Source organism: Rhipicephalus sanguineus, chromosome 1 (assembly GCF_013339695.2).
Source record: "Rhipicephalus sanguineus isolate Rsan-2018 chromosome 1, BIME_Rsan_1.4, whole genome shotgun sequence".
Lineage (NCBI taxonomy): Eukaryota > Metazoa > Arthropoda > Arachnida > Ixodida > Ixodidae > Rhipicephalus > Rhipicephalus sanguineus.
This window is the reverse complement of record NC_051176.1, coordinates 329,881,203-329,908,377: the sequence shown is the minus strand read 5'-3', so window position 1 is coordinate 329,908,377 and position 27,175 is coordinate 329,881,203. Positions and strand designations below refer to the sequence as shown.

The window sequence follows — 27,175 nt, the reverse complement described above, 5'->3', positions numbered from 1 at the left end:
GTGTAAGCACCCCGTCGCTATCTCTGTTTCCCAGTGAATTTCACTTCATCAGTTCTAGACTATAAGATGGAAGGAGCAGGAAGGAAATGTATGTCTTGATTGTGTGTGTGCTGGCCTTACCTGATGTTAATGCGCGCATGTGCCACATGTATATATTCAAGCCCGTGCGATCAATAAATCAGTTGGAAGTGAGCGCTGTGCGTGGTTGATGTCTGGGTTGTGGGTGTGTGGGTGTGTGAATGTGTCGTGTGGTTGCGCTCTAGTTAACTTTTGAGAATTGAACCTAATTAAGTCACAAGCTCAACTAAATATAGCACAGTCATGCGCTTCCTATAATTCGACAAGCATACAAATGGGCCCTAGGTTTGCCTGTTTATACCAGCACCGAGAAGCTCCTCCAACTTGGCCTGCATAACACCCTAGAGGAGCTGATCGAAGCACACAAAACAGCACAAATAACACGGCTCTCAGACACAATGACGGGACTGCATATCCTGCATAAACTGAAAATTCAGCCCATACACACCACGGGAGGCAGAGCACCACTACCTCCCGCAATCAGACATTACCTACAGATCAAACCAATACCCAAAAACACCCTGGCGGGCAGACACAATGCCAGGAGAAAAGCCAGAGCAGATAGGCTAAGCGAAAAGCACAAGCAAGACCAAACCACGGTTTTCGTCGATGCCGCCAACCAGGGACACAACACATACACCCTGAGTGCCGTGGACGGAGAACTTAAAATCGTAAATGTGGCTTCCACTAGAGCCGCATCGATCAAGGAGGCCGAAGAAATGGCCATAGCACTGGCCATTATGCATCCAACTACCCACACTGTCCTTAGCGACTCTAAGAGTGCTATTCTCAGCTTTGTAAGGGGAAGTGTGGGACTAAATACAGCCAAAGTTCTGAGAAACTTCAATCAGAATGACAGAACCAAAATCAATCTGGTCTGGGTCCCTGCTCACTCGGGAAACCCCGGTAACGAGGAGGCTCATAAAGTGGCCCGAGGGTTAGCAAACCGGGTCGCGCTGTCCTTGGAACCGGGCCCCCTGATAGGAGAGGCAGTGACCTCCTATAACGAACTTATAAATATGTATAAAGGTGACAGGAGATTATACCCCATACCGCACAGCAACCTCACGAGAGCGCAGGCCACTATCCTCCACCGAATTCAAACGAACACCCTAACCACTCCTTACCGCTTAGCGATATTCACAGGCGGAGAGGTTGTCTCAACATGCAAAAATTGCTACAAAAATGCCATAGCAAACCAAAGTCACATCCACTGGGAATGCGAGGGCCTTCCCCCACCCAGAGAGCTTCTGCCAGCTCCCTCCGAAACGACATGGGAGACCTTAAAGGGGCCCTGCTACACCTTTCTGAGTGACAATGGAATAGTCTCATTATTGACGTATGACTCTTTACGAGTCATGTGCCGCAAAAATTTTTCGAATCCGTCAAGTCTAAGTGGTGTTACCAAATTATAGAAATCACGTTCCGCAGCTTTCTCCCTCTACTCAACGCCGCTAGCGCGCGGAAAGCTAGGCAGGGAGTGGAGGGAGGGAGCGCGGAAATGCGAGGCTCCGCCCAAGAGCGCCGGCGGAATTTTTTTCTTCATTTTTTTCTCTCTGACGTCTGGGCGCAACCACGTGGTCTGTGGGGCAACTTCCGGTCGGCTCGCGTGTCCTCGTCGAGCGGAGGAGCGGAGCCCGCGCGTGCTTGAAAACTGCGCGTCGGTTTGGTAATGTTGGGTGTGCACCTCGAACTGCCGTAGTGTTTTCATCGCTCTGCCAACCATGGAAGCAAACCTGCGCGCGCGTTTGGAACGAATGACAGCTGAGATGGGTTTCGACCCATACTCCGATACACCGCCTCGTAAGACGGCACTGGCAGACGACCCCGAACCGCCGCCATCACCGGACGCCAGCGTTGTTATCGGAGAAATGCTGCACGCCTGCCTAGGTTGGTCGTGAGAACGTGCCGACGATGCAGTTCCCAGCTGACGAGGCAACACTCGAACGGCTGCCACTCTCAGCGGCAACCGGCGATGGTCAAAAGCACAGAAATATTCACGTTTTCGGCACTGCGCATTGTGAAGAAAACGGAACCACGCAACTACGAGCAGACGTGCTGTCGGTGAGACCGGAAGTGCTATGATTAATGTTTGTTCGGTGTTTTTAACGTGATAACAGAATATAAACATACATATTATCTACTTGTAGAACTCAAAATTAACAGCGAAAGTAATAATGAGGGTGTTATCGTGATTATAACATCAGCCAATGGTGGAACTGCCGACAATCGCGTCATATTTTGCGGACTAATACATCATTTGTCGAGAGAAGAGGGAGCGATTTTCAGCTGACTTTGAGAATTTATTGTAAATTCCAGGCCGTGCGCATCGCTATAATATTTGGCTCGCGTGTTCTCGGGAGCCTCGACTACCGATCGGCAGCGCTTTTTGAGCATGCTCAAAAAGTGTTGCAGGGCCCCTTTAATACAGTCCCCCGACGAAAAACTGCAGAAAGCAGTCATTGCATGGGCAGAAGAGGTCGCCGCAAACAAGCGGCCAGCTCCAAACCCATGAAATTTCTTTTAAAAAGTTGTATCCTCCTCCTCCTGGCAAGTACAAATATTCTTCTGTGCAATAACAGATTTTGTGCTAATAGCATACAAGTGTACTGTTTTCAACATAAACATGTAGTAAAATAAAAGATTACTGGTGGAAAAAAATTACTTCTCTTGATTATTCATTATTCGATTCGTATTCAAAGCTATATATTCGTATCAGATTCATATTAGAAAATTTTGATATTCGCACACCCTTAAAAATTATACTTTTGACCTGGGTCGTGGGAAGCGGTGCGTCGAACGACTCGTCGATTATGGTAGTGCCTTCAGCAAAGTGGTCATATGGAGCAGTACACTGCAAAATGAAGTTAAATGGAACACAGATTCTTTATGCAGGAAGTTCACTTCATCCATTGCTCTATGTATCTTTCTTTGCCCCTAGTCGATCACAGTGGCAGTAAGTCAGGCTAGTTAGTTCATGATCGTAAAATAAGAGCGCAAAATTTATCAGATTTCTAGACCTTAGACTGACATTTACTGAGAAACACACTTGTTGGATATATGAACCAAGCACTAACAAACCATTGCTTCAGTATGACTCCGCACATTCAAAACTTGTCAAGCGAAGTATAGCTAATCTATTTCACTAATGCGTTTAAAAAAATCCTCTTCTCATGTCACGACCGAGAGCCTTAACAGACAAGCTCTTCGTTTAACAGACACGGGGTTTCCCAAGTTTTTGTTAACCTCAGTACTTGAGGGTTTGCTCAGAAATGAGCACAGGTTTGAGTAATCGTCTTGCAGGATGTCTGCAGAAAAGCGAAAAACTGCAGTTGTTCCATATTTGCATGCTCTTTCCCACAATCTGAAAAAAATTGCTCAGCAAGCTAATGTTTGTGTTGCATTTTCTGCACCTGGTAAGTTGTCTAAGATTTGCAGGATCACTGACTCAAACCGCAAAAAAGCTGCAGCATGTGCTATTAATAGCACAAGATTAAGTTTGTCCAGTGCGCAGTAAGCGTTGTATATCGTGCACCATTATTGTGCACCGTTATCGTGCGGTACACTACCTAGGCCAGACGGGCAGGTGTTTCAATTCCAGATTATCTGAACACAAGTACAATGTCGAAAAATATAAGCACGGCAACCTAGCTCATCATTGTTCTCGCTGCAGATGTGTTCTGCAGTATGTCAAGTCGAGTATCATCTTTAACAACCCGGAACAGATCACACGTGAAATTATGGAAGGCATCTTGATTGATAAGTTTTGGTGATCAATGCACTAGCACTCCTTCAATAGCTCTTCTTCATAAAGAAAAGGATTTTCTGCGCATGATGTGATTATCCGTTTCTTGTGATACGTCAGTGCTATAAATTCTGTGTTTCTGCATAAATAAACTAGTTGGAAGTCAGTGCTCATTTTACTCTGTGTGTTTGTTTGTCGTTTTTTCGCGCTCTTGTTTTATGATCCTCATTGATACAAATAACAGAAACAAATGGAGTACACAACTGTATACACAGCATCTCAAAGGGTTAATGAACGGATGCGGGAACACAGTCTGGCCGTTAGGGGTAGGAATGGTGGGCATCTAGATTTCCATTGCAGGAGCCGCGGTTGCGTAGCGCAATTAGAAAAAGTGGGAATCGTGGCCAAGTCAAAAGAGGAGTCGGGTAGAAGCTTTTTTCATAACATAGCATAATATATGTGTCAGCACGGCTTGCATTTGCAGTTGATAGAGAAGCGTGCAGTTGATATAGGAAGCATACGCAATTCACAAAAAGGGTTATTCGTGTGTCAGCATGGCTTCGATATCTTTAAGCAAAAGGGAAATCTTGTACCTAGAAGGTGCTTCTAAAGTGTGTCTCAAGATTAGAAAGGTTTTAATGACTAAAAAGGTGCTTTCATCATCTTTGTTTAGATTTGATTGTGTGGTCTCATGTATGCGAGGCATTCTGTTTTTGTTTCTATACAGGATGTCTTTTTTTTTAGACAATACAGATTTTCAAATAAAAATTCTATGACATTGACGCTCCAGTTGCTTTCACACACGTACTAAATATCAAGGCAGAAATATTTTGACGTAACTAAAATGACATTGAGGAGACTAATCAACAAAATCTTGTTAACTTTTAAATTACTGACTTGCGAGCAGTTGTTTATATTAGAAAGTTGTAGTGTGTGCCAATTTACGGCATGCCCATTTTTTTGAAATTGCAAAAGTTGCACGTACTTCGAGATATTCATCATTGAATTTTAAGGGCAGAATTGAAACTTATCACTCATGGCACGCAGAAAAGCCTCTCTGTTACATAAGACCAGAACTACACATGACAAAAAAGTGACGAAATTTGAATCAAGGCGCACCGAAGCAGAACATTGTTTGGAAAATCACCATGCATTCTGCAATACACAAGTAGACAGCTTATTCTTCAGGTGCGATGTGTTGTGGTTATCTTTTTTTTCTTAATCTAAAACAGGAGCGAAAAACTATTTCACCTGTCTGCAAGAAGTGCCGCAGTGGCTGCCCCTCCCAGTCGCTTTCAACTGAGCCGGCCTCAAAGACTAAAGTGTCGAGTTGGGCTTGTTGGTACATAATTATGGCATACTGCAGTGAAAAAAACACAGAACGGACGGTACACTAACGACGACAACGTGCACTGAACTTGCAACAACCTTTATTGGGAAAAATTCACACATATTGTCACGGGCGGAGAAGGGCAGCGAATGACGACATAGCTGCTGAACAACGCCGCGACTCGTCTCTGCGGCCTATTATAGATGGTCTGCAATCTCCACAGCCTGACCGCTACCTACAGATGTTCGTCCTTCGCAACGACATCTTGCACCGCTACAATGCCCGCCCTGACGGTGCTGAGCTTTTGCTCGTTGTTCCTGCGCATCTCCGCTCCGATGTTTTGGCCCAGCTTCATGATGCACCCACCGCCGGCCATCTAGGGGTGTCACGCACATATGACCGCATTCGCCGGCGATTCTTTTGGCCTGGCCTCTACCGTTCTGTGCGACAGTACGTTGCGACGCGCGACCTCTGTCAGAGGCGCAAGACACCTGCGCTATTGCCGGCTGGCGGTCTTCAGCCCATTGAAGTCCCAGATGAGCCATTTTTCCGAGTCGGCCTCGACCTTCTAGGACCTTTTCCAGTGTCAGCCACCAGTAACAGGTGGATTGCCGTCGCTACCGACTACGCAACGCGGTATGCTGTCACACGCGCACTTCCCACCAGCTGTGCTACTGATGTAGCTGATTTCATTCTTCATGACATCATTCTACGTCATGGTGCTCCTCGTCAGTTGATCACTGACCGCGGCCGCTGTTTCCTCTCTAAAGTAGTCGACGACCTCCTGCGATCCTGCTCGACCCACCACAAGTTCACTACAGCGTACCACCCACAAACGAACGGCCTCACCGAACGCCTGAACCGTACCCTGACAGACATGCTTGCAATGTACGTCTCTGAGGACCACCGCGATTGGGACATCAACCTACCTTTTGTAACCTTCGCATACAACTCTTCGAGTCACGACACAGCTGGATTTTCACCTTTTTACCTGTTGTTTGGCTACGACCCGCCTTTACCCATGGACACCATGTTGCATTCTGACGCCGACTCATCGACTGCATATGCTCGTGATGCACTGGCCTGTGCAGACATCGCCCGCCAGGTCGCCCGAGATCGTTTATGCGCCTCGCAGGTTAACCAAAAGTGTGGTTACGATCGCCAACACCGCGACGTGCAGTACTCTCCGGGGTCGCTGGTTTTGCTGTGGTTACCATCGCGACGTGTTGGTCTATGCGAAAAACTGATGTCCCGTTATGTTGGCCCTTACCGCGTCATAAGAAAGGTCACTGGCGTGACCTATGAGATCGCTCCACTCAATTCTATGTCAGCGACAGCTTCAGCCACAAGCGATATAGTTCATGTCTCGCGACTTAAACCGTACCACTCTCGCCCCGAGAACTGATCACACCGGGACGGTGCTTCTGCCGCCGGCGGGTAATGTCACGGGCGGAGAAGGGCAGCGAATGACAACGACGAAGTGCTGGGCGGAACGCGCTTGGACTGCGACAGCGCTGTACGCTTTTGCTGGTAAATATACCCTGTGTATATAGTTTCTTCCCCGTAACAGTATTTATGCTGTCCGACGCAGACGTCATTCACTACACATGCGTAGGAACGCCAACTCTTTATCAGTTAGTTGTAGGGATGGCACGCTTACGCAAGCTCACTCCGCCCACTCCAACGAGCTATTGCCATGTCGTGCCTCAAGAACGCTCTTGGCAAATCTTGCCCCCACTGTAGTGCAGAAGCGTTCGAGCGTCAAGCTGAAAGACTGCTCCGTGCTGGGTATCCCCAGCCCCTCCTCATTTCGGTTGCAGAGAGCCTGCTAAAGAAATTGCGCCATCGCCCGCAAAGTTGTGAAGCCAGCGCACCACGCAGGCAGAAGGTGGCTGTGATACCTTATGTGCACAAGCTTTCCCACAACTTCGAAAAAAGGTGGCCCAGTGATACGACGTGAAAGTGGTATTCACGGCACCACACAGGCTGTCTGAGCTCTGCAGAATGACCGACCCAGAGGCAAGGAAGCAGCAGGTCTGTGGCACTAAGCACAGGCAGCCCTTTGTTGAATGCGCCGAAGGGGTGGTGTACAAAATTTCTTTAAAGTGCGGAAAAGTGTACGTGGACCAAACCGGGAGACGCGTAAATGACAGGCTAAGGGAGCATGCAAACAGTGTAAAAAATGCACGTGACGGAAATGATGTTGAAGGTTTCGTAGCCAGCCATTGTATAACGTGTCAGGATTGCGCACCCAAGCTAAATAACATGTCCGTCATTAAGAAGAGCAAAACGCGAATCACCCACGAAATCATAGAAGCAGAACGCATTTCCTGTCTGGGGGATAATTGTGTAAGCGTGCCATCCCTACAACTGATAAAGAGTTGGCGTTCCTACGCATGTGTAGTGAATGACGTCTGCGTCGGACAGCATAAATGTGTGAATTTTTTCCAATAAAGGTTGTTGCAAGTTCAGCGCTCGTCGTCGTCATTAGTGTACCGTCCGTTGTGTTTTTTGCGCTGCAGTGTGCCAAAGACTAACTCAAGAAAAATCGCTGTCATCCCGTACTTCCACAAGATATCACACAATTTCAAAAAAGCGGCAGAATGATCGAAAGTATACATGCCTTGCACGTGACGTCACAGACAGGTTCTTTGCCCTGGGTCCCCAACATGGCGGCCACCGTGACCTTTTTATCTCATTAGAGTGTGTCAGTGCAGAGTAGGACACCCAGGTGTTCGGTCCCCGCGCTCTTTTGTGCTCTCCCCGCTTTCTTTTGTTCGCCAGCCGCACCAAGGGGGGACACAAAGGAACGCCGGGGTTTTGGTGTGAAGGATGCTTGGGTGCACCGGGGTGAAGGATGCTTGGGTGCACCGGGTCACCTAGCGCGTTCGAACAAAAGCTCACGGAGCGTCTCAATCCGCTGGTCCCCCAAGATGGCGGCCACGGTGACGTCAATGCAAGCTATGTATAAGTGGTTTTTCAGCCCCTCGTAAACTTCTAAGTCTTTGCCACCGCAAAAATAGCGGTAAGAAATCTAATATGTGCCAAGAAACACAAGGTCCCCTACATTCCTTGCAAGAGTAATGTTGTGTATAGGATCACCCTGTCTTGTGGTAAGATGTATATAGGCCAGACCGGAAGGTGTCTTAATGATAAGCTCAGAGAGCACAACAACAATGTAAAAAATGGGCGTGATGGATGGCTTGCGATACATTGTAAAACATGTGGCTGTCAACCTGTTTTTGGTGCATGTACTGTTGCCTCGTCCGCGAATGATAAGTTGACAAGAGAAATCATTGAAGCTGAAAACATTGTTAGATTATATCCTGAATGCGTCAGCATGCTGTCTGTGAACTTATCTAGCAAAAGTCTTGCGTTTCTAAAAAGTTAATTGTAGTACATGCTTGGTGGCGCTTGTGTGGTGTATAAAAATTCTGTGCTCAAGGAAATAAACTTTTGTTGGTAGTTTGCGCTCTGTGTGTCGTCGTCTCTTCCTTTAGTCCCTGTGCTGTTTGTGCAATTCATTGGATCATGAACCAACATGCCCAATTGTCAGCCATTCTGCCCCTGAGTTTTAGCTACACAGAGAAAGAAAAGGTATTAAGGTTCATTTGCATACAGCTCGAAATAAACATAAAAGCACCAACCACCACACGCAAAGGCAAGGCGATCCACTGGCGCAAGTTTGATGACTTGTCACCTTTTACGAAGATATGGGTACGATGCGCCTTCATTCAAATTTCGTCACTTCCTTGTCACGGGTAGTTCCGGTCTGATGCAACAGAGAGGCCGCGTTTTCTGCGCACCGGGCCCGATCAGTATCGATTATGCCTTTAAAATTCGATGACGTATATCTCGAATTACGTGCAACTTTTGTGATTTCTAGAAAATGAATGGGTATTCCATAAATTGGCATGCACTTCAACTTTCTAATGTAAAGCACTGCCCTCAAGACAATAATCTAAAAGTTTAACAAGTTTTTGTTAATTAATTTTAGTTACATCAAAGTATTTCCGCCTCGGCATTATGTGTGTGAAAACGACTGGAGCGTCACTGTCATAGAGCTTTTATTTAAAAATGTGTATTGTCTAAAAAAAACGCCCTGTATATTGCCTTGGTGTAAGTAGTTGTTAGTCGGCGCTCGTGTTGTTGCATTCGCCTTGTCCTTGTCGTGCACACTGTCATTCACTTCAGACCTGACAAATAGGCTTCAAAGATTAGTTGACTATATATGGTGTTTGGCAATAGCTGTTCTGTGGACTTTCAGTGATTTTGAGAAAGAGTAGGTGAATTCTCATACAAGGCTCTTTATTTGCAGCTTCTGGTTCAGTGATAACGCTGTTTTGATGTGTATGGATGTTTGTGCAGAGTAGTGTAGCATCAGAACGGCTCAGATCTGCAATCTGGACGTAAGCGATACTAGTTTTCTTTTAAGTGCGAATGCACTTTATAAGCGACCCTGAATCCGCCGTCCCATAGCAACGGCGCGAGGAGCGGAGAGGAGCGTCTCTAGCAACGGCGCAGCGACATCACGCCCCACGTGACTGCGCGCGCTCCGCCCTCCACTCGGTGGCTGCGCGCGCCCCGCGTATTGCCTGTGGTGATGAAGGCCAGCGGCGAGACGCCGAACGAAAGCGTGCGAAGCGAGCCGAGCACCCCGAAGCCGATCTGGCGCGGGGACGCGCGATGCGTGAGCGAGCGCGGGCCCTCGAATTCGATCGGCCGGACGCGCGCTTCAAGCGAGACTTCCTGGACCGCAGCTTCGGATATAGCTGCGCGGTGTGCGATCGACTGTGGTTCGACAACAACCTGAGCCCCATCTCGGGCGTGCGCAACGCCGCCAACAAGTTGAACGCATTGCGGGTTCTTTGGAACGAGTTCGGAAGACAGATCATCATCATCAGTAAAAGTGCTTTGCACTTAAAAACGGCCAGACCTCCGCGGGTCGGCTGGAGCGTGCTCTCTCGCTGCCGTCTCCTTCGCTCGGCTCTGCAGTTTAGTCGCGCCCCCCCCCCCCCCTCATAGCATCACCCCGTGCTTCGCACTTCCTCATACTCCCCTTCGGGGAAATGCGGGTTTTTTTTTTCCAACATGCTCCATTTCATACCCATCATGCAGCTGAGCAAGACCTCTTTCCAAAAAAAAAAAAAATTTAGCGCATTGCTGGTGTGAAGCCTGAAGGAACAGCTGAGCTGGGCGGCCTTCCTTAGCATACCAGCCAAGCCTAGCCTAAAGATAGTCAGTTGTGGCTATATATAGCCACATGGCCATAGAGAGGGCCACTTAAGCCTATGAAAGCCAAGTTGAGCCTCTCTCTTAATATATCTTTCTCTTTCTCTCTGTTTCTCTTTCTCTCTTTTTTTCTTTTTCTCATTCTCTTGCCCATAGCAACGCAATCATATGGTTTCCATAAATGCTTCTTCTGCTAGTATGCCTGGACAGCCGAGTGGTTGCAATGCTCGCCTTCAGGCTGTGGGTGTCCGGGTTCGAATCGTGCCTCGCCAAGAAATTTTATTTCGTTATATTTTACTTCTCCTCTCCACTTGGCCGAGCAGAGTTTGCGGCCCTCCCTCCCCCTTCCCGGCTCCGTTCCCCTAGGCTTTACTTTCTCGCACCCTCCTTCGCCACTGCTCTCCCCCCACTCTGCTCTCTCCCTCCACTGTCTTCACTTCCCCTCGCACCTACTTACTCAGTTGTGGGGCTTGCCCAAGTTCTGTGGTTCATACCCAGCCAAGTTTTTACGAAATCGTTGCCGAGCTGAAACGGCTGCGCTGTTAAGATCCCTTTATGGATTAAGAGCCCAGGGTTACACTCTGCTCTTCCATCATCTAGTCACTGAATTCATTGCTTCTTATGGCGACATCTGTGCTGGATATGGAGGGTACTGTGTGACGTCATCTATAATCTGAAGTGCATCAAATTGTGCTTCACGCTCAAACATTGTGATAGCATGCTTCATTGAGGATGACACTTAACACTCTTGCAATAAGTTTTCACTGCTGTAAGTTCCACTCCAATTATTAAATTCCTTGAGCTTTCCGAGAGGACGATGAAGCAGGCAACATGCATGAAGCTGCTTATACAAATTCTAGAAGTGCACATGCCTGTGGGGTCAATAAAGTGTCCTCCTGTGGTTTGAACTTGTAGACCTCTCAAGGAGTTTGCACTTTCTTTAGTCTTCTGGCAAAGTTTCTACTTGTAACTGAAGGGTCCACACCAGTATCTGCTGGAGCAGTAATATTGTAGCCATCTATAAACACAAATTAGAGGCAGTGTCACTCTTTCTGCACTGCTCTCACATCCATCGTCATCATATTTCGAAATCAGCGCTGAAGTTCTGTTCCTGCGTCAACAGCGACCTTACCTCCTCAGGTCTGATTATAGTTTTGCCAATGCAGGCTTTGGGAATGTTGTTTCAGGGAGCTTGAGGATGGACATGGGCTCAGTGATACCTCAGCAGCATTGTTGATCGAAGCTCATGTTGTTGTGAGGCTTTAGCACATGGACTCCTGGATTTCAGAAAGGTGCTCACAGTTTCTTAGGCAAGGAGTGTTTCTGCAAAAATGCTTAAGTCCCTCTCAGCAGTATTTGCAGATCTCGTAGAAGTGGCCAGCTTTGTACAGTGGCGGCACAGTGGGATTTCATCAGGAATGTGCCACGTGTCAGCCTTCTGGATTCTTTTCTTGGGCGGCATCGGTGTGAACCAAAGTTTGGACACATGGATAATTGTCGTGACAAAAGCACATCCAGCATTTCCTCAGTATACGTAGGTGTGTAAGATCACTGGCTGTACTGCTAACAAGACTTGGGGATGTGCTTACGGCTGCTGTCTATGGTCTGCCCGTCTCGCACCTTCGCAAACCACTTGTACCCAGCTCAGTCGCTGGCCACAGTGGGCGCATTCTAGTGGGGACAAAGTGTAAGAAGTCCCATGTATTCTTAGATATAGGTGCACATTAAACCTTTCGGTCCTGGTGTTCTATAAAAAGGACACAAACAAAAATGGCCATACGTTGTGACATAAATAATGAAGTTGCAAGAAGGATGTGGCATATCCTCAGTGCTGCTGTTCCAGCATAATTGGTAGTTTTTTCATCATCGTCTTCCTCGAAACTCTTGCAAAGTTGAAACTAAGATGGTGGAAGATGAAAAAGACAACAGTCGCAACCGAATTTTTGATGACCTTGTACTTATTAACTAGTCTCTCTATAGCTGCTGTAATTTTCTCTATTGTTGAAGGGCTTATTTACAAAGTGGGCCTTTGCTAACACTTACGCATCGCATCATTCACAGCAATGCAGAATCTTTGTGTCCTGAATATAGGACGCCAGGGCTTAGTGGTTGTCAAAGTTCTGAATGCATTGCATGTTGATCTAAAGCCGTGCTACTTGTCAGCTTCCGATTTCTTGTGACAATGTACAAGAAATCAGCGTGAATTTCTTTGCTAACTTCAAGGGGACTCCAATAGTGAGATTTTATATAATGAATTTGAATACGTTTGCTGCACTATATTCTCACGTGGTCGTGACGTTGAAGAAGGCGGCAGTCGGTGTGTTCAAGACGAAACTGTTTATTTGGGCAAACTTGTGCCCAGGAAATTAAAAGTTAAAGTACAAGCAATACACGCTGTACACTGATAGCAGCAAGCACTTTTGTTGGCCGTCGAGGAATGATCGCTGGTGGAATGCGTTGTCTTTTATACATCAGTCATCGAACCTTCCAGCGTTATCGTTGGTGCTCGCATAAGCTCTCTAATAAACTTAGCTATTCGCGTCCTGCACATAATTTAACAGAATGATCTCAAACAATCTCAAAGCTTCCTGTTAAATATTAGAAGAAAAGGACGACAATGGGACTAACACATTTGAGGGAGCGGCTCGTGTCTCGCGCTTCACTGATTTGGAACGGCCAGCAATGGACGCATTGCAGCTGTGCTTCGGGCAATAAAGTTGCCCCTTTTCCATCTTTTCAATGACGAAGCTTCCTTTCTTCTACGTTTCGTGGTGCCAGTAAACTGGGGTACCTTATGATCCAAGTGACCCGACCATGAAAGGACTTCTACAGCAACGATGATGGATCGGATCAAGGGCAAACGAGCAACCTAACAAGCTTTACACACGAGGCAAGCCAACTCATTGAATCGAGTCAGTATAGCGCCCCGGCTCTTCGAGTGCTACATGACAGACTGAGGAACTGCAACAACGGACTTCAAATGCTAAACGAACAACTGGAGGAAGAGCGCACAGATGAGCAAGCAGCCGATGACTATCGGTCTCTGAGTATGAAGACAACGTGGCAGCAACGTTGTCCCTTCTCTCTTATCACATCGAACAACTTCAGCCTGAAACGACGGTGGACCGAGGCCTGCCGATACCCAACGACGTTGCAACCTCAGGTACAACTTTGGGAGATCGTTCCATCGGTGATGCCTCAAGGCCGGTTGTCGGCGCTTCAAGACTACTGAAGCTTGACTTGCGGTTCACATCAACGGAGCAGTGCTACAGTGGCAGCCGTTCTGGGATGTGTTCAAGCATGCCATTCATACAAACGCCAGTGTGACAAATGTCGACAGATTCCACTACCTGAAATCTCTTCTGGTTGGACCAGCGGCCAAAGCGATCGAGCGAATTCAAGTGACTAGCGCTTCGTGTGCAGATGCCATCGAAATTCTGAATAACCGCTTCAGAAATACAAGGATCATCGAGCAGAAGTACTTGGAGAACCTCGGAACGCTCAAGCCTGTACGATGTTCCACTGACATGACCGCCAATAGGAATCTCCTAGATATGGTGACCATAAACATGAGGGGTCTCAAGGCTCTATCGGTTGGAGCTTTCATACGCCGAGATGCTTGTCGAGATTCTGACCAAGGTGGTCCGCAATGACGTCATGGTGGAACACTACAAGCGACAGAGCTCACTGCAAAGGCCCAGCGAGACTCATTCGTCAGAGACAGAACTACAGCACCTGTTGGATCATCTATGGCTGGAGGTAGAAGCCCGTGAGAAAAGAGGGCAAGAGTCCTGTGTTCACGACACACAAGAAGGAAGGCGTGACAGGAGGTCCAGTGCGATGCCTACCGCTTCCGTTTTGCTCAGCAAGTCTAACAAGACGACAGATACTTGTTTTTTATGCCTTTCACATGCACATGCTACGGAAGCTTGCACCTTTGCATGAGAAGAAGAGCCATCTGGCCAGATCGGTTAGATGTTTCAAGTGCACAATGTCAGGTCACCACTCTAAAGATTGCTGACGCAACATCCGATGCGCTAACTCTAAAGGGAAGCACATAACAGCTGTTTGTGACCCCATCTATGCGCGAACGAAGAAACCAAGTGAACGCCCGAGCCCGAGCTTGCATGCTGCCGCTCAAGCATCTCCAGACAGCTTGTTTGAGAATGACGTATTACTACAGACGTTTAGAGTATGGGTTTTAGGTGACCACAGTTCTTGCTTTATAAGAGGAGTCCTCTACAACGGAAGTCAAAGATCGTTCATCGGAAAAGATGTATAACGAAAACTAAGCCTGCCAGTACTGAAGAAGGTAAATATAGATGTGAAAGCGTTTCGTGGTTCGAGTGGCACGCCAAAAGAGTAACTCAGCTTAGTCAAGGTGACATTGATGAGCCAGTTTGACAGCATCAAGTACAAAATCGAGGCAGAGGTTCCTTTTATTTGCGATCATTTGATTGAACCTCCACAGTCACACGTATTAGTGCAGATGCTGGCTGCTGAAAATAAGTTTGTTGATGACTTTGTATCGCTTCCTAGCTTAAAGGCAGAAGTAGGCATAAGCTTACTAATTGGAGCCAATCAAACATGGAAGGTAGTGCTAAACAACGTTTGTTCGCATGAGGAAGTCACCGGACTAGCGGCGATCAACACTAAGCTTGGCTGGACTTTTCAGTGGCCGGTACCATGCGATGGGCGCATTCCTAAAGAAGCCAGTGTGCACGTTTGTGTACTTCGCACGAGTTGCGCAGAAGGTAACGTGTCTGAAGCCCTAAGCAATTCTGGGATCTTGACAGTATAGGCATTTTGGACCCTTCTTTTAATGACGCCCAAGGAAACGAAGTGGTACAGCAATTCACAGAGAAGATTGCCTTTAAGAACAGGAGATATGAAGTAGCGCTTTCGTGGAAGCGCGTCAAGACAGATCTCGCAGACAACCAAAGTGTTGCAGTTAGACGCCTACAAGGTTTAATGCGGAGATTTGGAAACGAGGAGCTCATTCAGCAATATGACAAAGCAGTCAGGCAGTATGAACTGGATGATCAAGATAAAAAAATCAATAGATTACAATCAGCAGAGAGATGTTACTATATATGGCACACCATGCTGTTATCAGAGAATCATCCTCGACAACACGGCTGAGGGTGGTTTTCGATGCTTCGTCACACGTTGAGCAGCATCGGCATTTAAGAGCCTGATCACGACGCCTCATGGTTCTTTTGATTTGACAACAAGCCGATGCCAGGTGAACCATAACACAGTGCCACGAAAAGGGTACGGCCCGCCAGACAGAATCCCTCCAGATGTACACGGTTAAACCGGAGCCGGGCACTTTCCCAGGAGAGAGCAAAGCCTCCACCTGTACCCATTTACGATGGGTCATCGTCATCGAAGTGGAATCCCTTCTATGTGCGGTGGCCCCACACTGGCATGTGATCAAAAGGGCGGGAACGCACAACCCCCTAACATCCTTCCGTGCAAGGACAACTCTGCCCAGATGCAACAGCATCTTCGAGATTACGTCCAAAGGACGCAAGCACCTGCGCTCATCTTTAAAGTGGCTGCGTTGGCCACCGGCCCTCACAGTGAAGGACCTGCCACATTAAGGAAAATATTGGTGGTTCAGAGTAGGAGTGAGCCCTAAGGGCAAAATATATTTCTTGAGTAAGTCTGAGTAAGCTGCACCTTTTATTGCTGACCTATAGTCCTGTCTATTCATCTTTAGCATTACCATCAGTCTTATATCAGTTTACGTTATACTCGTCCATTCATACATATCTCAACACTCTAGCGTTCATGCGCCACCTCAATATTTATTGATCAGAGGCATGAGTTAGGGTGGGGGGTGGGGGGGGGAGGGGGGGGGGGGGAGTGCCATGACCTCCCTGCAAACTCTTCCACCAGAAGTCATTGATAAATATATCTGTGTGAGTCAGATATTTCTTAAAGAATGTCCTTACTGGATTGAAACCACTGACAGCTCGTATTTTAAGGTGCAAGATCAAAAGGCGTATCGTAGAGCACGGATTATGGGAGATATTGGCCATAAAGAGCATTGACATCATGATTGAAAATGCTAATTTTACACTAACAGACACGAGTCGACTCACTCAGGCTCGCTAAGATTCAGGTCAAGCCGTGAGTCTGAGTCTGAGCGAGTCCGGTTGAGAAAAAGTTTAGTGAGTCTGGTTGAGGACAATTTTGGCGAGTCCGAGTCCGAGTGAGCCCTCGGAGCAAAATGTATTTCTTGAGTGAGCCTGAGTGAGCTCCAATTTTTTTGCCAGCGTATGGTTCGCACACTTCCTTTCATTAGCAAACCAGGTTACCGTAGCCGTAAACGTGAGAGGCCAGGTAAGCGGGGGGCCACCTGGTGGCTCTAAAAGGAATTAGGCAAGCACAGAATTATTGTTGCAGAAACCTAATGTATCCTACTTCTCTGCTGGTGTAAATTCTCGGCAGCGGCTTAGTTCTGAATGCATTGCCTTTTTAAACATTTTTTTCTCCACGGTCACTCAGCAAAAACAAAGAAACTTGCATATAATTGTGACTGCACGAAGCGTCGCAAGATATCGATACCATCATCCGTTAACCCGGTACTCCACGAACATCTCTGTGTCTACCGGAATACTGTACACGCTAATATTCTCTATTAGAGAACTTTGGTGAGTGTTAAGGCATCTGGACTGTTGCTCACGTGTGTGTGTGCGAGAGGCTGTACCATGAACTGCATTTAGTAATGTTTACTGATACCTAGAAATAAAATGTAACTGCTGCTCTTTATGATCAGTTTATAAACATTCTTATTTTATAGAGCATGGGCAAGCTGTTATGGATTACACAGATGAGAAGCTATAGGCGAACGGTTAGTAAACAAGGCACAAAGTAATTGCCGATTGCGCGTTGTAGCTGTGTTGATCTTATGAAATCCTCCTTGCCTCTTAGAGTGTTGTGCAATGACAATATGATACTGCCATGAAAACAGGACGGAGGGTAAGTATCAGACCACACAACAGAACAACTGTGTGCAAGTTTATTGCAGCGGAAAATCGGTACATTAAATAAGAACTAAATAGAAAAGCAAGACTATCACGTGATCATGGTGAGCAAGCAACAACCATTATGCCCACCACATGTCATGATAACACAGTTAACCCGGCAATTATGCAACCTCCTTTTCCAGATTCGCGATTGACGGCTCGCTGACACATGTGTTCCCTTCAGGAGTGCGCTTAACTGGGCTGGTTGGTACATGATTAAGACAAGAGCAAACAGCGCTAAACACGGGACGGAGAAGAATGACAGACACAGGCGCTGAGTGGTTGTTAGTTCAGCGCTTGTGTCTGTTGTTCTTCTCCGTCCCGTCCCGTGTTTAGCGCTGTTCGCTCTCGTCTTAATGTGTTCCCTTTTCCTTGATCATGATCAGATTTTCCACTCTGTTCAATTTGGTTATCGCGTAAGGACCCCACAGTCTTCGAAGAGCAGAGCACAGCCGCATGAGAATAAGGTGCTGCTTGTCGACGGCCTGATATTGCTTGCATGCTCTTTAAGTCGGTTGTTCAAGCAGCCGCCAGTTTGTCCCATGTAAGAACGGCAGCACGACAAAGGAATGTCATATACAATGTTGTTGACCCATTCTACTCAGCGTTTACTCACTTACACAAATGGCCCAGCTTTTGGGGAGCTGAAAATACGAGCCTTACGCCTGCTTTGCTCACAATCTTCAGCGCATGGCCTACGCCGTGGACATAGAGATCACAGAGGTTCGAAGACTGTGGGGTCCTTACGCGATATCCAAATCTGATCGAGCACAAAATTTGAGAAGTGTTTATGATCAAGAAAAAAGGGAACACATGCATCAGCGAGCCATCAGTCGTGTTTCTTGAAAAAGATTACATATTTGTCAGTTAAAGGCATTATCAAGGCACATGGCAGACATATATGCTTGTTGCTTCCTCACCATGACTACGTTTTTTAGTTCTTATTTATCGTTTATATTTTTCGTTGCAATAAACTTCCACACAGTTGTCTGATTCTTACCCGCCGTCCTGTTTTGGCACTGTTTTCATGGCAGTAACATGTACCAACTGGCCCTTCAAGATACCCTTACAATAAGTTATGCTGTTGGAACGCTGAATTCTCTCATGTGAGTAAAGGACATTTGAAGTTAAGGAGGCCTACCTGTGGGAGAGAAGTTCAGGAGAGCGATACATTGGCCTACTTGGGTGCTCGTCATATTTATTTGCGCTAAAGACGATAATTGGAACAGAGAGATCAACAGAATGAATGAAATACGTTGTTGTGATCTCTCTGTCCTTGTTCTTGCCTTTAGCACAAAAAGAAACTGATTGTCAGAAGTTTACAAGCAGACAACTGTAAACTTGCAACTGCGCCAACTATGCAACTAAATGAGAAATTACCTATATGTATCGAAGTATGTTAAGATACAAATGGCAAGTATCGTACGTGATACATTTTTTCTCTGAGAATCTTTTATCTGTATCTCAGATACTTAACATCTGAGTAGCCTGTATCGTATCTTGATTTCCCAGCCCAGGCAGTATGGCAGACACAGATAGCACTGCGTGCATTGTTTCCTGTGCAAACCATGCTTATTGTGCTTCTGTCGCCATGCTATCATCCATCGTCAGGACGCACCCTACCTCATTGGCCCCTGTCATGGCCCTCTGGCCTCCTCTCCACTCGAGCTCTCTTCTGGCTGGCACTTGATCGAATATTGCTGTAGAGTCGTCAGTGTATTGACACATCTGTAGGAGTCATTCCTTCTTTAATTTCAAAGCTTCCATAGATGATAGGCCAAGTAAAGTGACCTACTTGTTTTGTGCTTTAGAGTGCCTAATTTCGGACCCATCGTTTGATGTCTTCAGATAAAGTTGGGGCAGCACTTCTTGAAAGTCTCACTCAAGGGGCCACCAGCATGGAAGGAGTGATGTACCCCGCACCGTCAATAGGCAACAAGGATGAGAGTGCCACCAGCATAGCCCAAAATAGTGAGTCACCTTGCTGTGAACAGGAGCATGTAAATGCAAGCTGTGTATCTTGTCAGAAAGTGTAGACAAAATGTGCCCAGATATGAATACCTTTCAAGGAATCTACCATAATCAAAAAGCATGTTCACTGCACGTAGAATCCTTTTTTTTTTATTCACACGTTTTATAGTTTTCTTACAGAAAACCAAAGGGGTGAGGGCTAAAGGCGCGAGCATGCGCCTGACTGAGGCCCTGACCCCTGTACAATCAGTGCTCGGCGAAGCAACATATTAAAAAAAAAAAGCTATGTAGACAGTAAACACATGGTCGAGTAACATAAACAACATGATCAACATGATTAACATTAATACAATAAATAACATAGGTGACAGAACTAGCATAAGGAACAATACAACATATTATTCCACCTGCAGTCATTGGCACTGACAACACAACAATGTGCACCATATTTAACGATATTTGCAGATTTTTCTTTTATACACTGTTAAAGAGGACGATTTTTTTATTATATCTAACAGTTCTTTGTTTGAATTTAAGAGCCTAGGAATTTTGTATCTCAAGCATTGCGTCCCATAATTTGTTCTGGTCTTAGGTAGTTTATAGTTTTATCTTTGCGTTTTGCAAGCTGTCTCTGACCTGTGTTCATTGGTTCACTTGTCGTCTAGGCACCAAAAAGAGATTGTTCAGAGCATGCTTTGCAAGGGTGTCAAAGTAGTGACCTTTCTTTTTTTTTTATTGGACAGTATGGTGAAAAATGAGGCACTGTAAGATAGAAGGGCATGGATTTAGAAACACTTCATTAATTTGTGCCCTGTATATTGTAGTGCTTGCTTCCACTCCAAGCTATCAATTCTACTGTGTGACAGTGCACACATTTTGTTAGCAGCCACAGCCACTCAAAAACCATCTGCCAGTGCCCTTTTTGATGAAGAGGATTACAGTGATTTTTGGACATCTACATCAACAAGAGTGAGTCAGAGCTCTCTTTGTTAACACTTTTGAAGCTACCAAATTGTGTTATGAGAAAACAGTCTATGCAAGCTCTTTCTTTTCTTTTTTTTCAGTCGAGTTCAGTGCTAAAGTTATCTCTTTGCGGCACGCATTATGATCGACCGTTCATAAATGCGTGAAATTTGTACAATATGATGCCAAAGTTCTGGAGACTCAACTTAAAGCGAGTGGGATTGTTTGAATAAGTTATAGCGAATTTTCTAGTAATTAATTGCAATTACAATGAAATTAATTATCTACTTACTGTACAGTTAGTCATGCATGCCATATTTCTTCATAAAACTAGTTCAATTGCCCACTCAAGTTACATCCAATAGTTATCTGCTAATGGCAAGCATGCCAAGAAATGTTTTAAAAATATTTTGAAATTTCTACCAAAATGCCCTACGTCGAGCGTCTCACTAAAAATGGTGCAGCATTCACCAAAACGATCGTATGTAGCAAGGTAGTGTGACGTTTGGGTGTAAAAGGACGAGAGCGAGCAATCAGCCAGCACAGACTCCGGTGACTAACTGACTTTATTTCAGTCCGCGCGCTCCATGAACTGCGTCGTTGGCGCATGAGACGTGGTGGTGATGCCATCTGCTGTGCGTTGTGCCAAATGCATGGTGAAAACCTGATACACCTCCCCACCCATACAGGAAAAACAGTCTAGAGGCCTCATGGCGAATAGTGCACCACGGAACGTCTTGCTCTTGAACTTCTTTGCACTGGCGGTGTTTGCAGTTCAGATGTGAAAAGCACTGAAGCATCTGGCATGTCCTGTGTTGAACCCTGCCTGGATTGAGCTTCGTCCTGTACAACTTCGTCTTCACAGTTGGCATTCAGATGCAGTTGCCCGGCGCAGGCCTGTTGGTCATGTGCACTCCTATCATGTGGGCAGGCCTGCGCATCTGCCACAGCATCCTGAAGCGTCTCAGGTGCGGCAGAATCAGGGTGCAGGTGCTCTTGATATCGCCTCCAGAGTCAACCATCCCGCACTGTGACATAAGCGATGTGATCACCAGACGTAGTAGTTACTGTCGCAGGAACCCAGAATAGACCGTCTCGAAAGTTTCTTGCATCGGCAGGGCACCCTGGTTGCGCAATTTGTGTCGGGTGGATGTTCTTCTTGTGCGCTACCTTCTGCTTTAGCTGCCTTGTCAGGACTCTGAACCTCATTATGCCTATAAAAAAAAAAAAAGAAAGGTTGAGAGCTGGGTTGGCCCAGCTCTCAACCTTTCTGAACCTCATGTCTGGATGCTGAAGAGTCAAAGCTGTCTTCAGCTTGAGTCCCATCATCAACTTGACTGGTGAGCATCCCGTGGTCACATGTGGCGTTCATCTATAGTTAAGAAGGACGTGTGCAAGCTGGCAGTCAAAGCTTCCACCTGCTGCCTTCTTCTGCTTTGCTTTGATTGTTTGCACTGCACGCTCTGCAGCACCATTCGAAGGCGGCTAATACGGTGGCATCAGCACATGCTTAATGCCATTTCGCTGGAGGAATTCTTGAAACTGGTACTTAAGAACACTGCCCCATTTTCCAACACGATTACGTCCGTCCAGCAATCCATGGGTACTAAACATGGTTTGCAAGCATGGAATGGTGGCATCTGCCGATGGTGTGGTCACAGGAACGACTTCTATCCAGGGTGTCGGAACGGAATGAAAACCGAAAACGAAAAACGAAAAAAAAAAACGATATTTTGGACTGGAACGAAAACGTAACCGAAACTTTATTTATTATTTCGTTCCGGAGTGAAAACGAAATTTTTTCAATCGTTTTTCGGTTCACGACAAAACTTCGCAATCCGGAGCAACTGAGCTCGTGCAATGTGAGCATATCTCAGGGTACGGTATTAGTGCGTACCCCAGGCGGGAATTCCAAAGCAAAGATATGTTGAAATTGTGCGAAAAACGAAAACAGTGGCAACCAGAGATGCTTATACTAACACAAGTGGATTTTTGCGCGCCTGTCACGCAGGCCAGCGTAGAGAGGGCATTGTCGGCGCTGAAGTTTGTTACAGTGAAAGCTGTTATGAGATCATAACGGCTAATTTTGGCGCCATAGTTGTCCACCGCCACCGGTGTCCATGACCGCTATCGCGTGATATAAACAAAATAAATGAGAAACAAATTTCTAGGATCAGATGGCATTTCAACCCGCGCCCTCTGCGTGGCAGTCGGGTCTTCCACCACAGTGCCACGCTAGTGCTTCTATGCTTGCGAGGAGCGCTTGACAAGCGTGAGTGCTGACGAGCAGTGCGGCCCAGTGTTCCGTATTCGATACAAAGGAACAAGGTGCCCGAGCGGTGCACTGTTCCAACTAATACCAGCAGATCTAGAGGGTCTTATTCCTCATTAACCAAATCTTATTTTTATCCATATTCACAACTGCTCCAGACGTGTGGCAAAACTGCTTAGCCTTCTGGAACACTACTTTTGTTAGCATAAAAATAGGCTACGTCGTCATTTTAGCATTAACGCATTTAAGCATGAACAATATTAAAACACCACCATTCGTTCAAACATGCTGACCATGCAAATACTATAGGTAGCGGGAGAACTGCCCCTATGGGAATTAGTAGGGTGGTTGTACTGCACGAGATATGCCACCAAGCTACTATCCCTGGACCTTGGTAACTTGTTTTGCATACTCTTAGAGTTCTTTATGCATTTAATGACATTAGCTTTATGGGGCGTTCATTCTTAACTCAATAAAACTATCAAGATGCCTTTCTTACGTGGAGGAATTAAATTGATGGAATTGAACTGCCCGGCCATTCCCGGAGTGCGAATGGGCTAAGTTTTTTCATTCCGAGGAATTGAAAGGAATGGAATTGCGGCAAGTTCTAATTCCCCGCAACTGAATTGAAATGAAATGGAGGCGCCCATTCCCCCACACTGCTTCCCACCCACTGCAAAGTGCTCAGCCATAATTCTTTATCATCATCAGTCGCAGCGCAAAGTGCACATAATGCCTTACAGATGTGTAGCGTGTACCACGAGACTCCGAAGAATGACGAAAAATGGCATAGAGGGAACTTCTCTACTTCAGAAGAATTGGGTGATTTATGGCGTAGTGGGTACCTTGCATGTGTACTTGTATTATTGCCCCAAGAGACTCTCCAGCGGGCTCTACAAAGTCCGCTCTTCCAGCTTTCGTTGTGACTGTGCTGCGTGTGTCGCGCAGGCCTGGCGATCTCTTTATCAGAACAGCGGTCTCGCACATCAGAGAGTACACTCAATGACGTGCCGCTTCTGAGATCGTGCTCGCTCCCTTGACACAAAGCACTGAGCCCACTAAAAAATTCGTATTTGTCTTTTGAGAAAATAAATACTATGACTTTGAAATTAATACTGGTTTGTGCTAGTTGGTAGAAATTCGTGGTACAGTTACTTCCGCTCCTCTGAAGAACATATTTTACCCTTGTCGCACTTTCCTAAGAGCAGGGCAAGTAATTACATCACAAATCCAATGTTCGTTATGATTACCTTAACTTCAAATTTTTCCATAAAAAAAACCGTTACGAACCGTTCGGAACATTTTTTTTTTTCGTTCCGGAACAGAAACGGAATGGAACTTTTTGCGGTGGAACGAAACTAAAACCGAAACGAAAAACATTTTGTTCCGACACCCTGCTTCTATCCATTTTGAGTAGGTATCAGTCACAATCGGCAAGTACCGGTTGCTAAAAGGCCCAGCAAAGTAAATGTGAATGCATGACCACAGCCTGTCTGGGAATGGCCACGGCATCATTGCTGCTGGCTGTGCGGTTCTCTGGTTCTCCTGGTACACATGGCACCGATGCAACGTATTAGTGATATCTTCATCCAGGGTTGGCCACCACATGTGGCTACGAGCCACTGCTTTCATTTTCGAAATACCAGGATGGCCTTGATGGAGCAGATGCAGACTTGCAGTTGCAGGGTAGTAGGAACCACCACACGTGAACCTAGTGAGATGCAGTTTTTTTGTGTGCTCATTTGCGTACTATGATGGGCATGAGGTTTCAGCGCAGGTTCTCACAGCTCTTTCCCAGCCCACAGTGCCTCACGAACCTACCTTTGCCAGCACAGGTTCTTTGGAGATTGTCTCAGCCACGACAGATGGCACAAAGATCTTGGGATATGCAGCCTCGAGCATAAACACGTCTGCTGGCTGCTCGACGGTGTGCGCAGTAACAGGCGGCGGCAGTCAATTCAAACAGTCAGCATTCACGATGCTTGATCTGGGTCTGTACTTAAGCTTGTTGTAAACGGCCACTATCAGTGACCAGCGCAGCACTCGCGATGAGCATGTCTCAGGCACAGGTTTGTCATTGGCGAGCAAGCCAAGCAAAGGCTTGTGGTCGGTGACCGCCTCGAACTCTCGGCCCCATACATACTGCCAAAACTTGGTCACTTCGAACACGAGAGCGAGAGCTTCTTTGTCCAGATGGCTGTAGTTGCGCTCAGCTGACGTGAGACTCCTTGATGCTAAAGCAACCAGCCGTTCAGTGGCGTATTTATGGCGGTGAACCAACACAGCTCCTACACCATACTGTCATGTGGCTGTGACAGGGAAGAAGGCAGCAGTCGGCATGTTCAAGATGGAACTCTTCATTCAGGCAAACTTGTGCCCAAGAAATGAAAAGTTAAGATACAAGCAATACATGCTGTACACTGATAGCGGATGTCCATCGACGAAAAGTACTTCGCATTGGGGAGTCGATCCAGGGCGTCTTCTATCCATGGGAGAGGATACACGTCCTTCTCAGTGATTTTGTTTAGGCAACGATAATCAACGCAGAAATGTAGGGCTCCATCCTTTTTCACTAACACCATGGGCGACGCCCACGAACTGTTTTGACGGCTGGATGATGTCGACGCGCAGCATTTTGTAGACTTGTTTATTTATGGCCACGCGTTCTCACGTCGAAACTTACTGTAGCGGCACTTCGAACTGAATTGTTTTGGGCATGATGTGGACTGCGCATGTATGTTGCCTATTTATTTCTGGGTTAACGCCCAAAACAATCCAGTTGGAAGTGCCGCTCGTCCTGTCATCGTGTTCCTCCCTTTGTGTGTGTCTTCTAATTTGCGACCTAATTATGTCCTTAAGTGAATACCAACTAGGTGAACGAACAGTGTTGTGAAGGTGTTCCAGTAGCACACGTTGTTGGGCTAGTCGGTTCACGTTCATTCAGAAGCCACGGTTGCGGCTATTTCGCGCAAAGAAATAACTAGGGAAGGGTTAAGGGGAGCGCAAAGTGGAGCGAAAATTCACACTCCCCTTTACCCATCCCTTGTTATTTCTTTGCGTGAAATAGCCACAACCGTGGCTTCTGAATAAATTGTGAAGGTGTCCAGGAATGTGGTTGGAAATAGATCCCAGGTCATCAGGGTGGCCTCTCTGTTCTCAAACCACGTCCTGGCACATCTTCAAGGGCGAAATAAACGTGCTCCCCATCGCAGTCCCAGTTGAATAGGGCAACCTGGTCGTGCTTTTCCAACTAGCTTTCCGGGTCTTCACATAGTGACCTATGGAAAGTCGGCGGCTCCCTAGGCTGATGCATGACGACTGTTTTGAGTGACACAGTGGATGTCATCGTGGCTGCTGGCATTGTCGTCGTGGCTTTTGTCTTATTCGGCAGGCCTCTGAACGCCGGTTGTAGCCCTTCTAGTCTGCGGCTAGCTCGACTGTCCCTGGTGGTTTCGGTATCTTCTTCGAGACTTGGGCTGGGTTCATGGTTTGATGCGGGCACCTGGAACATGAACGAGCAACACATTCAGCAGATGTCACGTGGTCATGATAGTGAAGAAGGCAGGAAGCGTTATGTTCAAGACAAAACTCTTTATTCGGGCGAACTTGTGCCCAGGAAATGAAAAGTTAAAAGTACAAGCAATACACGCTGTACACTGACAGCGGCAAGCAGTGTCATCGGTCTTCGGTAATCTGTTCTGCACTAAGGCGCGTCGGCATTTATACATGTGGCATCGAAGATTCCAGGCTTATCGTTGGTGGCCGCATTAGTTCCAGAATAAACTCTACTTTTCTCATTGCGCACTCAAGCTTAAGAGAAGACTCTAAAGTAATCTGGAAGGTTCCCAGACACCTGCGCGCAGTTTGCACAAGGCAGTTGTTATACGTGTAACGGACTGGTTACATAAAAATATAAAAAGAGGCGCGCGTGGCAATACGGTGATGCATCGCATATCAGCACCAGGGGCTGCCAATGGGGACTGCCAATGCGAGTAACTCCTTGATCTGCCGAAAAGCTTGTTCTTGGGCGTCTCCTGGCATGCATGGTGCCTTGGTTTCATGCAGTTAGCTTAGAGGATGCAACACATTAGATATACATATTGGGTGGGAACCTCCGATAGAAGTTGACTAGCCCAAGGCAACTCTGCAGTGATTTGATGTCACTTGGTCTGGGCGCTTGAAACACATCCTCAGTTCTCTCTGGATTTGGGCAGAACCCCGCAGACGTAACGACATGGCCCAGGTATTCAACTTGTCAAGCAAAGAACACACACTTGTTCAGCTTCAGTCCAGCCTCCTTAACCCTTTGCGGTCCAAAACTTTTACCCACTTTCCGGCTCTACCGGTCCGAAACTATTTTGCCAGTTTCTGGCGCTGCGAAGAAAAACACAAACCGTGGAAGAAAAACTCACAGGATATTTATTTTTGCTCCTGCATTCTGCAGGCAACTCTTTTAGCGATATTTGGGCAGCGTATGATACCGCTCAAAGCATTCTCCTGGGTGCAGGCCAGGGTTGTTACTGTTCCCCTGTGTGTTGTCTCTACCG

At 46.6% G+C, this 27,175-nt stretch overlaps 1 protein-coding gene across 1 annotated transcript in view; it reads left to right on the top strand.

Moving 5' to 3' along the window:
- Window positions 1-27,175, top strand: part of LOC119379533 (WASH complex subunit 2) — a gene marked incomplete at its 5' end in the record, with an annotated part of 624,148 nt that overhangs the window by 182,821 nt on the left and 414,152 nt on the right. Inside the window, 2 exon segments of the mRNA XM_037648828.2 lie at window positions 19,271-19,393; window positions 20,280-20,362. Coding sequence (XP_037504756.1) covers window positions 19,271-19,393; window positions 20,280-20,362 — 206 coding nt within the window.